The sequence below is a fragment of the Diabrotica undecimpunctata genome, chromosome 2, assembly GCF_040954645.1.
Source record: "Diabrotica undecimpunctata isolate CICGRU chromosome 2, icDiaUnde3, whole genome shotgun sequence".
NCBI lineage: Eukaryota > Metazoa > Arthropoda > Insecta > Coleoptera > Chrysomelidae > Diabrotica > Diabrotica undecimpunctata.
This window is the reverse complement of record NC_092804.1, coordinates 22,191,064-22,203,212: the sequence shown is the minus strand read 5'-3', so window position 1 is coordinate 22,203,212 and position 12,149 is coordinate 22,191,064. Positions and strand designations below refer to the sequence as shown.

The following is a 12,149-nucleotide window of genomic DNA, read 5'->3' as shown; positions in this document are numbered from 1 at the left end:
CCCTTTCTAGCGAACTCCCTTACGTCCGATCTGACGAGCCATTTTACCCCCACTACAAAAAACTCAAAAAATGACCAGAATGAACTTTTGGGATTTCTTATGGGATTTTACATGGAGAAATAGCTAGAACTCTCATAGCTCTTTTACTGAAACTTATCCTATAATTCATTATGTCAAGAGATGTCATTATGACGTTGTAATTAAAACTATATTATATGCCACACAAAAAATTAAGAAAGTTGTGAAAAGAAAATAAAATATAACAATTATATATGAAAATGAAATATATATATTATAATGAAAAAACCCCACTTACCTAAAGCCAATTTTGTTGACAGATAATGAGTGAGAGTATCAATAGGTGTACCGCATTTAACAATATTTTGGTTGTCCAAAAGTCCCAACTCCTCTAAAATATCCACAGCTGAATCTGTTCCAGTCCTTTCGCTAATTTTATTCTTTAAATTGTCATAAAACATGTTAGCATCTTCCAGTCCTAATAGATCGCAGATCAGTTTTCTCCATGTAACTTCTGGGCCTTGTTTATGTAGGCTAGGATGATCCGCAGTATCGAGAAGGCCAAGAAACTGGAGTTGTATGGCTGCTTGGGCAAATCCACTGTATCTTAAAGTGCCTAAAAATACATAAATATACGTTTATAATTTTTTATTAAGAGGTAAACGAGGATAATTTATTCAAAATTCAAATTGTTAGAACAGTTTAGTGGTTGGCAATAGATTCTGTTACTGTCTTCATACCGACACAACAGTAAATCAAACTTCTGAATGATTAAATATAGACAGAAAATATCTTAGTATTTAAGACAGGAAGAAGAAGACGAAGAATGCCAGTATTACTGTTGTGAAGGTAATTTTAAAAAACGCTCTATATGTGAATATTAAAACATATTTAACTAGCTAACCCGGTCTTAGAACTTCCTGCCGCCTTAGAATTAAATAATATATCAAAGTCTAATAACTAAAAATTAACAAACAACTAAAGTAAAATACTCCAAAATATTATGTAAGAAAAAAAGTTGAATCAATTTAATGCTTTTTAATAAACAATGTTTTTGTTTTTTTTTGCGGTGCGTAAATATACGACAATGACGGATTGATTAAGGTTGAAATGTCTTTTTGTAGTTTTTGATTTCTTTCCTAGGTGGCGCAAGGAACTATCGTCCCGGACAAACTGGGTGTCCGTGTGACGTGTTATCATAGCCTTTTATTAGATTAGATATTTTTTAATATTCACATATTTTTGTGTATAAAGAATATAGAGAAAAATATAGAGAAGTGAAAAAACAAATAACACAAGAACAGAATGAAGAATGGGAAAGAACGTGCTTAAATATTGAAACATACATAGGAGATACAAGAACCTCGGAGTCATGGAAAGTACTAAGAGGATTGAAACAAAACTCAAAAGAAAAAATTAAATTGGGAAATATACAGGACAAAGAATGGAAGAACTATTAAAAGGAACTGTTAACAGAACAAAGACCACAATTCATTGGAAAAGAAAACAGGCGAAGACGAAGCAGATCCTCACAACAATAAATAGAAATAACAGATAGGGAAATGAGAATGGATATAAAAGCAATCGAAAATAAGTAAGCACCGGACCTAGAGGCATCTCACCTGAGCTTATAAAATACGGATCAAAAAAATTACACCGGATGGTACAATGGATATTTCAGAAAGCCATAAATGGAGAAAAACTCCCAAAGGAATGGACGGAGGCATATATGACATCTATATTTAAGAAAGGAGATAGAAAACAATGTGAAAACTACAGAGGAATAAGCGTAATATCATCAATAGGAAGATTATAAGGGAAGATACTGCGAGAAAAGATAGAGCAAGCGATAAAAGGCAAAATCGGGGAGGACCAGGCAGGCTTGGAAAAGAACAAAGCAAATAATAGAGATCTGAGAAATGCCACCAAGGTCAGAACTATGGGAGGCAATGTACAAATAAGAAATACAGACGGAACTCATAGAAGCCACAAAAGCTTTGTATAAAGAAAATAAAGTGTCGATTAAAATGGAAACAAGAATCACAGGAAACTTTACCACAACAAAAGGGCTCCTACAGGGTTGTTAAACATCTCCAACACTATTCAAAATATAAGAGAATGACTACATGAAAAAGAAAATGCGAAGGCATGGGAATACCGGTACGAAACGGATACCTATGTACGTTAAGCTTTGCAGACGATCAAGTAGTGATTGCACAAGACCAAGAAGACCTCAGTTACATGATGAAGAAACTACAAGAAAAATATACCAAGGCTGAATCGCGAAAACAGAGTACCTATATACAAGTGAAGAAGACATAGAAGATCTACAGATTTACGACAACGTAACAATCAAAGGAAATGATAAATTCAAATACTTAGGATTTATAATCACGAAAAAGGCAACAACAGAGGAAGAAATTAAGCAAAGATTAGGATAAACAAGAACAGCAATCCGACAACTTAACTCAGTATAGTGGGATAGACACCTAAATATGAAGACAAAAACACAGATTTATAAAACATTAGTGCGAAGTATTATGACATATGGGGCGGAAAATTGGATAATAAACAAGAAAAACAGCAGTGAGATAGTAGCAACAGAGATGGAATGCCTGCGAAGATGATGTAGATTAACAAGAATGGATAGGAGAAGTAATGAAATAAAGCAAAGAACATCAATAGAAACAGACATACTAACACATATAGAAAAAAAAAAGACTAAAGTGGTAAGGACATGTAAGAAGAACTAGCGAGAGCAGATGGATAAAGATAATAACCGAATGGAGCCCCATAGGAAGGAGGAAAAGAGGACGATCCCGAAGATCCTGGAGGAAAGAAGTAGACGACGCCATGAGTAAGAGAGGCCTAAACGATAGAGAATGGGACAACAGAGAGAGATGGAAACGGTTGAGCGAGGGAAGGCAGTGAATACTGTAGGATCCCTGAATATATATATATATATATATATATATATATATATATATATATATATATATATATATATATATATACATTTTGTGTCTGCTAATATGTAATGCAAAATGTACATTACACGTGTAAGAAGTAGATCAAGTATTTGTTGTTGTCATATCACTTTGCGGTCTTCTTCTTTTGGTGACTATTCGTTTCGAATATTGGCGATCATTCTGGCTATAATTATTTTATTAACTGATGCTTCAAATAGATTAGTTGTTGTTGTGGAGAACCATTTCCTCAGGTTTTTTAACCATGATATTCTTCTTCTCCCAATTGTATTTCTGTATTTAGTGCCGTTTCTCATTCTGTGTCTGTGTCCGAGATATTCTAACTTTCTTCTTTTAATCGTATACATCACTTCTCTTTCTTTGATATATAACATCATATCTTTATATAACATGATGTTATATCATCGTTATTATACAAGCTTGTATAGCGAAAGGTTCCTGAAACGAGGGAATTATATGGCATTCATATTAGGATCAGGTACTGAGCTATGGCCTTTTATATTCACATTAGTGTTGAATCAGTCAAGAGGAAACATTTAAGAAAATACTTCTTGAAGTCGAATCCATGTTAACGTATAGTGTGTAGTGTTGGTATACTAGTGTGTAGTTCTTTTAGGGCAAGTATTTAAAGTCCGTTTACAGCTTGCAATTATACCTGCAAGACGCAAGAAAGTTGCTGATTATTGCTGACTGTTTCCTGCAACTTGCAATTGCGCGATAATCGGTTTGGTGTCATTTTCTCTGAAAATTTTCGTGCAAGTCTAGGGGAATTTTTACGAAGTCTCCGTCCATCTCCTTTCTCGGCGTTCTAAATTAGTAACTAAAAGGCTGGCTGCAGCAATAATAATACTTAAGGTTGCTGCTACTGTCTTTTTTCTTTTATATTTGGCTATTTTTAATAGTATTGGCATTTCGAAATTTACTAAATAGTGTTAAATAAACAGCAATAAGTAATAAAAAAACAAAAGTTTATAAGTTAAGTTAAGGGTAAAAGTTTCAACATTAATTGCATTGCCGAGTTGCAAGCTGTAAAATCGCATAAAAAGACCTTGCAATAGACTCTCATCAAAGTTAGACATGCAAGAAATTACAGCAAGTTTTCTTGCGAACTGTAAAGCAGTCTTAAAAGACTGCCAAATTTCATATGAAAATAGGACTGAATCAGAGGCCAGAGCTACGGTCAATTATATTCATATTAGTGTTAAATCAGTCACTGAAGAAAATACTTCTTGACGTCTAGTCTATGTTGATATGTAGCTTATAGTGTTGGTATACTAGTGTATAGGTTTGGCTTCAACCCTGAATATGTAGCTTATAGTCTTGGTATACTAGCGTGTAGGGTTGGCTTCAAGGCTGGATAATTTTTAATTGATAGCATACACGATGAAATAACAACTAATGTTAGGGAAAGTGTTTAAGATACCGAAAAATTTCATATGGAAACAAGACTGAATTAGAGCTCAGAGCTAAGGGTTTTTATATTCACATTAGTGTTAAATCAATCAAGAAAAATTTTTTTTTGTCTTTTAAGTCTAATTTATTCGAATGTGAAGATTTAGTAGAAAAGTATTTTTCAGTATAAATAAGAACACGTTATACATTGCCAATTTCTTGAAGGAGATTGATAATACTATTACCTACGTTAGAAATATATAGAGATATGAAATTAGGAAATATCCTATACACCGATAAAATCAAAGGCATAGTGATAATATATTTATAATTCATACCTCGTAACACAGTATTTGCTTCTTCAATGCCATATATTTTAGAATATTTGATACTGTCTCGATTCGGGAATCCTTCCAGATTGAATCCAGGAAGAAAATCTAAAGGTTTGGCTGCCCTCATCAGTTCACCGCCTTCACTAATTTCAACAATCTGTCCTTTTCTAAGATACCTGCAAATTTCATTAATTAAAAAAAACTGTATATGATACATAAGTTTTTATCTGTGGCTCATAAATTAAAAGTTAATTTTTTCTACTAACCTTGCGGCTCCTACCGTATTTATAAGAGCCCCACGTGGCGACCAGGAAAATTTATATCTTAGAGGATTATCGCTGTATTCAGGAGCTGGCAATCCTCCACAGTAGGATTCGAATGAGGTGATTCTGCCTCCGTTATTTTTAACTTCTTGAATACACTCTAATGCTAATAAGTGATCGATACCTAGAAGATAGAAGGGAATTTTATTATTACATTATAAAATTTTGCTGAAAAATATAAAATCAAGCATACAACTTCTTTTATATTGTTACGTAAAAATATGAGTCATATTAAAAACCTGTAAACATCTTGTTTATTCACTTATATGTTTTAGATTTTACGAGACCCTTCGATTAGCTGGCAGAAATTAACCTGAGACGGAACCTTCCAGAAACCGGTCGGACGATGACCCGGATTTACCTTCTAGTATAAATCAGAGTGATTCTCCTGAAATCTCGACCGGTTGTATTTTTATATATAATAACGGAGCTTTCATTGAAGGAGTTAGTTAATATCTGAAGACCCGTGCCCGCGATTTTAATTGTAGCGTTCGTATAAAATAAATTATGTATTATTAGTGGTTAAATAAACTGATATAAATTATCGTGCTTTTTAATAAATTAAAATAAGAACCTTTTAATAAATAAATAATAGATAAAATAGAATTATTAGAAATATTACAATATATAAGATATTGTCGGGGGCAATTATTAAATAATTTATTCTTAATTAAAAAAATCCTTATAAATATATTGGATACATTGGATAGAGTCGCCTAATATTGGATACATTTTTTCAGCTCCTAATTTTGTTTTGTTCTTAGTATTTTGCTGGTATAACTATGTATTATGTTCTGGTAGGATTGAAATAATTCTAGAAGATAGCTTCTGTACCAGGCGCTCTGATGAATCCTAGTACGATGAAATACTTATAAGTGAATATACAGAGGCACTATACGTAAAATCAAATCTTAACTGTCTTTTCTCTAGAAGGTGCCTTTAGTCAATAATAAAATGGTAATAAAAAAACAAAAATTAGACAGTTTACTGGTCAGTGACAGTTTAAATGGTCGCCTATTATTGGATGGTATATTCGATATTAGGGAAACGCATATTTCATGTACATGTACAAAGTAAACAATGTAAACAATGTATTTGTTATTTTGGTGATTACAAAATATAACTTTGAATTCAGTACATGTTATTTATTATCCTGAAAGTTACAATTATTAATACAAGGTAAATAGCGATTATCCATTCATACAAAATTAGCAAATTAAATTATTGTTGAATTCAGCTTCATCGCAAGCTTCATGACACCATTTGTAACATTTACAGCAGCGTATCCATTGTTGTCCAGCTTTGTCGGAAGAAAAAAATTCAAAGCAGTAGATACATTCCACATACTCTTTTTCTTGATCCACGTCATCTTCAAAATCAACAAATGGTATTTTTTGCTCAGACTCCGATAAATCCGAAGACTTCTGTTATCCTTTTATTTTTGGATTTCATTTTTTGCTTGAGTTCAACACTCAGAGTTGAAGATACAAGTTATAGAATGCCTAAGACTAAGAATTAAGTAATACAAATTTTTGTTTACCTGGATCTAATCCTACTTCGTTCAAAATCGTAACTCCGGCATCCTGTGCTGCTTGATGCAGTTGTTTAATTTCCTCTGACATGTAACTTGCTGTAACCATATGAACTCCTTCCTGAACGCACGTTTTTGCAACCAAGGGATGAAGACCTGCTGGTAATATCGATACCACAACGTTGGCTTTCCTTATTAATTCCTGCAATGTACCTGTATTTTCAGTTGCATTTAGGTAAACACTTTCAACGCCTGGGTATTGCTTGGAAATGGCGTCGCCCAGTTCTCGTTGTTCACAGGCGACGGTTAGTCCTACTGACTGATCTCTGAACAAGTATTCTACCAGTGGAGCAGCTACTCTGCCTGCTCCTAGGATCAGAACATTCTTAGTGGACGTGTTTCCGTTCATATCTGACTTTAGTCTACTTTTACTGAAACAAAAAATTTAAAAGTAAAACTCTGTTGTTTTGTTGGATGGGTCACGTAGTTTGGCAACGCTGTTGCTAGGCTAAGTGCGAGGCTATTAACATAAAGAATTCTTAAGGTAAAAGATACCACAAGAAAAATGAAAAATCGAGAATGGAACTGAAAAATAGAACTAAAAAATGAATTGAATGACAAAGATAGGAAGTTATCTAAGAAATTACTAGTGATGAGACTGCTGTTTGTTTGCTCTCAGTTAAAAGGAAACAAGGTAAAGATTATATTTTGTTTTAAGTGGACTCGTTCAAGATGAACATCAGGCAGGAGTGGGAATATTCGTACCTACATGAGAAATTAGACCAGCTTCACTTTTTTTTTAATTAGTACTTACCTTGAAGATTTTCTTAATTCTTGAATATACTCGTAGTTCGGTGTTAGTTGACCATTGCTCGCTATGATTGCCTAAAACAGAATGCATTAAAGTTAATTAAAAGTTAACTGTAGTTTATTCAAATATGATAAGATAAGATATTCTACTTGATGTTAAAAACAGAAGTTTTTCATTACATAAAAAGATAAGTACGTGATAAATCAGAAATCAGTTGATATTTAAGTAAACATCTCAATCTTCCTGAATTACTGGCTGTACGGTAGATTAAATACACTCATGGACAAACATATCGAAAATTTTGGAATTTTCTATTTTTTTTTTGAAAATAAATTCTGGTCAATTAAGTCGTTTACTGCGAAGAAGAGTTTATTATAACAATTGTTAATGAACAATTTTAAGTTTTTATACGAAGAAAATTGCGAAAAATGCTTAATGATAGGTAAATAATAAACTTGAATGCTAATTTCAATTGTTTAAACAAGTCTTTTTAACTGAAACAAGTGCTTGATTAGTAACGAGTATTTCACTCTCTAGCTCTTATTACTGCTTGCATCCTTCTTGGCATGCTTGCAAGTAAATCTTGGACATATTCTTGGGGAATTGCATTCAATACATCCTGTGCAGCAAGCCGAAGCTGCTCTATTATATTTGTAACGGGATTTCTTTGTTATATGCGTGATTTTAGCTGATCACACATGTGCTCTATTGGATTTAAATCCGGACTAAATGGTGGCTAATCCAATCTTCGAATTTGGACCTCATCAAGATAATTACTCACTACGGCAGCGACGTGTAGTCGAGCATTATCGTGCATTAACATAAATCTGTCATATCCAATCTAACCAACATATGGCAAAACATGACCTTGCAAGATGTTTTGAACGTAAAATTTACCAGTTATCCATCCAATCACTTCCACAAGTGAGGTTCGTCTCTCCCTACTAACACCACCCCATATCATTATGCCACCATCTTCAAACTCTTCTGTAGACGTGATTTGGACCATCTGTCTTTCATAACATGGGTCTGGTTTCATTAGTGAAAAAAACATTTTTTCAGTTGTCGTTGAATACGTGTTTTTGCAAATTCTGAAGGAGTTTTATGATTTTGGAGTAGGTGTGGAACTTTGGCAGGGCGTTTATGCTTTAAGCTTGCTTATTTTAATCTTCGCCTACCTGTTTTTGAACTCACATTAACCAGTCTAACGTTTAGCAGCTCATTTCTGAGGTGCATTGGTGTCAATTAGCGATTTCGTGTAGAATTAAGAACCAAAAAACGGTCTGCCGATATTCTTTGGCTTTTATTATCCTTTCTTGTGGAATATTTAAAAAAAAAACAGTTATTATTTAAATATCAATGACAACTTTATCTGCTTTAAGATGATTTTTAGACACAAGAATAAAAAACCAATTGCGGTTGCGCGCCTTGGGCATCCTTGACCAGGCCTCCGTACAAAATTTCCTGTACCTTTTTAAAGTATTCCGAACTGTAGATTGACTTCTCCTGAAACGTCGTGCGATATATTTTCCTTTCCTCTTTTTATATCCTTCCTCGTACATAATTACAATCTGTGCTGCTTGGGCTTTATTGCAGTGCCGAATTGGTGGCATACTTGTTTTAAACTTGGTTAAATAAAAACTTTAATTAAACTTAATAAATTAAACTAAAAATACCCATATTACTATGGTTCTCCATGTATCCTGTACACGAAGAAGGTTTTTTATGATAAAACGCACGAATGACACTAAGCGCTGAATGAATGTCAAAATAAACGTCAAAATATTTTAAACCAATCAGCCTACTATATGAGTAACATCTTACTACTGTCTTACTTCCTTTAAAATTGAGTTTTGTATGTTGTACCAACATTGGTTGATGGTTGGGTTTTCGTTTGTTATATTGGTTATTTTGTGTATTTTTCTATTTATCTGCTGTGAAATATATGCACGTGTTTGGGGTTTTCTAAAAGGATCGAGATATATCCTACTAAATAGGCTTAGTTGGCTTTATTGATTTCTTTAATTTCCTTTTGTATTTTGGAGCAGAGTATTTTTCGAGAATTATTGTTGAGAATATTGTTTCGAAATCGGTGGTTAATTAAGGTAATCTATTTGATTCCATACTATTCTACCATTTTGTCAATCTCGAGGGGATTTTCACGTGCACAGACGCGATTCTGAACGTTGAAAACAGCTATTTGTAATGACGTAGTCATTTTCTTGGCAAAATTGGATTAGTTCACCTCTTTGATTTCTCTCTCCGAAGCTAAATTTTCCGCTGATGTTTTCCGTTATCTTCTTTCTAACCTTAGCGTTAAAGTCTCTTATAACTATTGTTGTTTCATGTTTTTTTTTTTGTATTTTTAGCACTTCTTCTATTTGATAGTAGAATTATTCAATTTTCTGCTCATCTGCGTCGGCAGTATGAGCATAAAGTTGGATTATATTTACAGGTTTGGCATTCAACTGTGCTAAAATTACCTCTCTGATATTGGAATGAAGGTAGTGCTATACTTACTAATATGCTGTTTTATAATGATTGACAGTCCGTTTCGATGCATATGTATTGGTTTCCAGAAAAATAAACGGCGTATCCGTTTGCTATGAAATTCCCTGTATTTGGCCATTTTGTGTCACTCAATTTATTTTGTTTCATGATAGTAATATTTAGTTTGTCTATTTTAGAGAGTAGATTTCTTCATTTTCATCTTATGTCTGGTGATGTTTTGTTCACAGGGACTTCGCTTACTACATCCCTCTTATTTTTTTATTGTAATCGAGTATTTTTTGGGTTAGTCTCTCGTTTTCCATCCTGTGAATGTGTTTTCTCTATTTATCTTTTTAATGTTGATCTTTATTTTGCCTTATTATCCGAGAATTTTTACAGGAATTCCAAATAGAAGGAGTGGTCAAAGCTGTACATTGCCAAAATTGTCCTCAAAACTCAGCAAATTCTAAACTTCAATTATCTCTAAAATTACAGATTGTACCAAAGAAATTGTACGGTCAACCTCATTCTCAACATAGCAGTAACCTACAATCTGACAATTTATGTAAAATGGTTACTTGGTCACAGCGTTTCAAAAAACGATTTTTAAAACATTTCAAAGAGAAAAGTTGTATTAAAAAAAGCAAACAAATAAACATTTACTTACTCCATGTATTACTGGCGAAAAATTATGATTTTCTAGTGGTTTCTGTGCATCACTCTGAAGTATGTCAAACGCAAATGGAAACAGAAGATCTCCGAAGAAATCTGTACTCTCTCTAGGTATTTGCGTTGGCATATTGTCGATGCTGCATACTAAAACTCCTGGACCGTTAAAACTGTTGGTGTCCTTGTTTCTATTGGCGTCATAAAGACAGAATGGCGTGTCTATGGTTGTACATTCGTTCATGAATTCAATGGAACCACCTAGAAAATATTAATTTAACGTAGTAAGCAGTGTTCAGCAAGTACATAGTTTAAAATGGTCAAGTTACAAAAGAAATGACTATTAAAAACAAACAAATATGTTTTCATTCAGTTTAGTTATGCAGTGAAATTCTTAACTCTTTTATTAAACAATATATGTTGAAACATTATTAGTATGAAAGTAATTTGCACTATCAAAAGCAGCATATGAATAGTAAACTTTTCAGTAGTACCTCTCCAGTTTTAAAAGTATGGCCTGTACAGGCTCCAGTTTCATGGTTTCTCGATAACTGGTCTCCCACGGATTAATTCACACGGCACAACTCGGAGAAATTGAGAAATAACCAGTGGTTCATATGATTTTGACTTAAAGCAACTAAAGGTTAATATAAGACTTAAAAAAAAAATCATTTCTGCTTCAGACACTTCGGGTACATAACGAGAAGAACGATTGCAAAAAGTCCTACATGTCGTGGGAATTATTGACCATGGTCTATACAAAGCTTCCCTAGTCCAAGACAGAGAAGGAAGGAAATCCACGATCTGAGCAATCTAGACATAATATCACTATACCCTCCTGAGAGTGAACAGACAAAAGAAGAAGATGATTTTGACACGATCCCATGTGAGTCACACTAGGTCAAAATTTACATAAGAAGAGAAAATTCTCAAGAATTGTGTTACGTGATGTAAAGATGTTCTCCTACGTTATTAAAAGATAAAATTACAAGTTATAATGAAAGTAAAGGGAATTATATGAAGATCGATACGAAAGACAATACCTACCTATGTCCCTGGTTAAATATATACGGGAATTGCTCAACACCACCAATAACTATAACCATCTATTTTGATCAGCAGTGTCAAATTGATCTTTATTATTTCTAACTTTGATTCTATATTTGAAACATACACCACTAAGTTTCTATCTATTACTAAAGCAATTGTTGAAAACTATCCACATCTTAATCAACAAACAATAATAGAAACTATGGCTAATATTTTCATACACAACAATCAAATAATATGTATATGTGAAACTACTAATAAAACAATTAAACTTAACCAAAATATAAATTATAAAAAGCGCTAATAATTGATTTTTGTTCTTTTAAATTTGCCGTATTTGTAGATGTATGAAGTATTGCATAACATATAGGTAGAAACATCGAGCAAAAAGACAAGTAGACATCATCGAATTAGAATCTCTAACTTGATGGTAGAAATACATGTATATTAGTTGTCAGCTTGTAGTTTTACAAACCTGGATCTTCTGTCAGAAATAAATGAAACCCATCAATGTATTTTTTTATATATAGTAATAATAAATGAATAAAC

General features: G+C 33.0%; 1 protein-coding gene across 2 annotated transcripts in view; it reads right to left on the bottom strand.

Moving 5' to 3' along the window:
* Positions 1–12,149, bottom strand: part of LKRSDH (lysine ketoglutarate reductase/saccharopine dehydrogenase) — a 30,473-nt gene that overhangs the window by 3,760 nt on the left and 14,564 nt on the right. For both annotated transcript variants that reach the window (XM_072522485.1, XM_072522484.1), the window contains exons 5-10: positions 10,552–10,811; positions 7,398–7,468; positions 6,593–7,014; positions 4,996–5,176; positions 4,736–4,905; positions 317–634 (exon numbers count right to left, since the gene is read on the bottom strand). In XM_072522485.1, the coding sequence (XP_072378586.1) occupies positions 317–634; positions 4,736–4,905; positions 4,996–5,176; positions 6,593–7,014; positions 7,398–7,468; positions 10,552–10,811 (1,422 nt within the window). The remainder of the gene's footprint in view (positions 1–316; positions 635–4,735; positions 4,906–4,995; positions 5,177–6,592; positions 7,015–7,397; positions 7,469–10,551; positions 10,812–12,149) is intronic.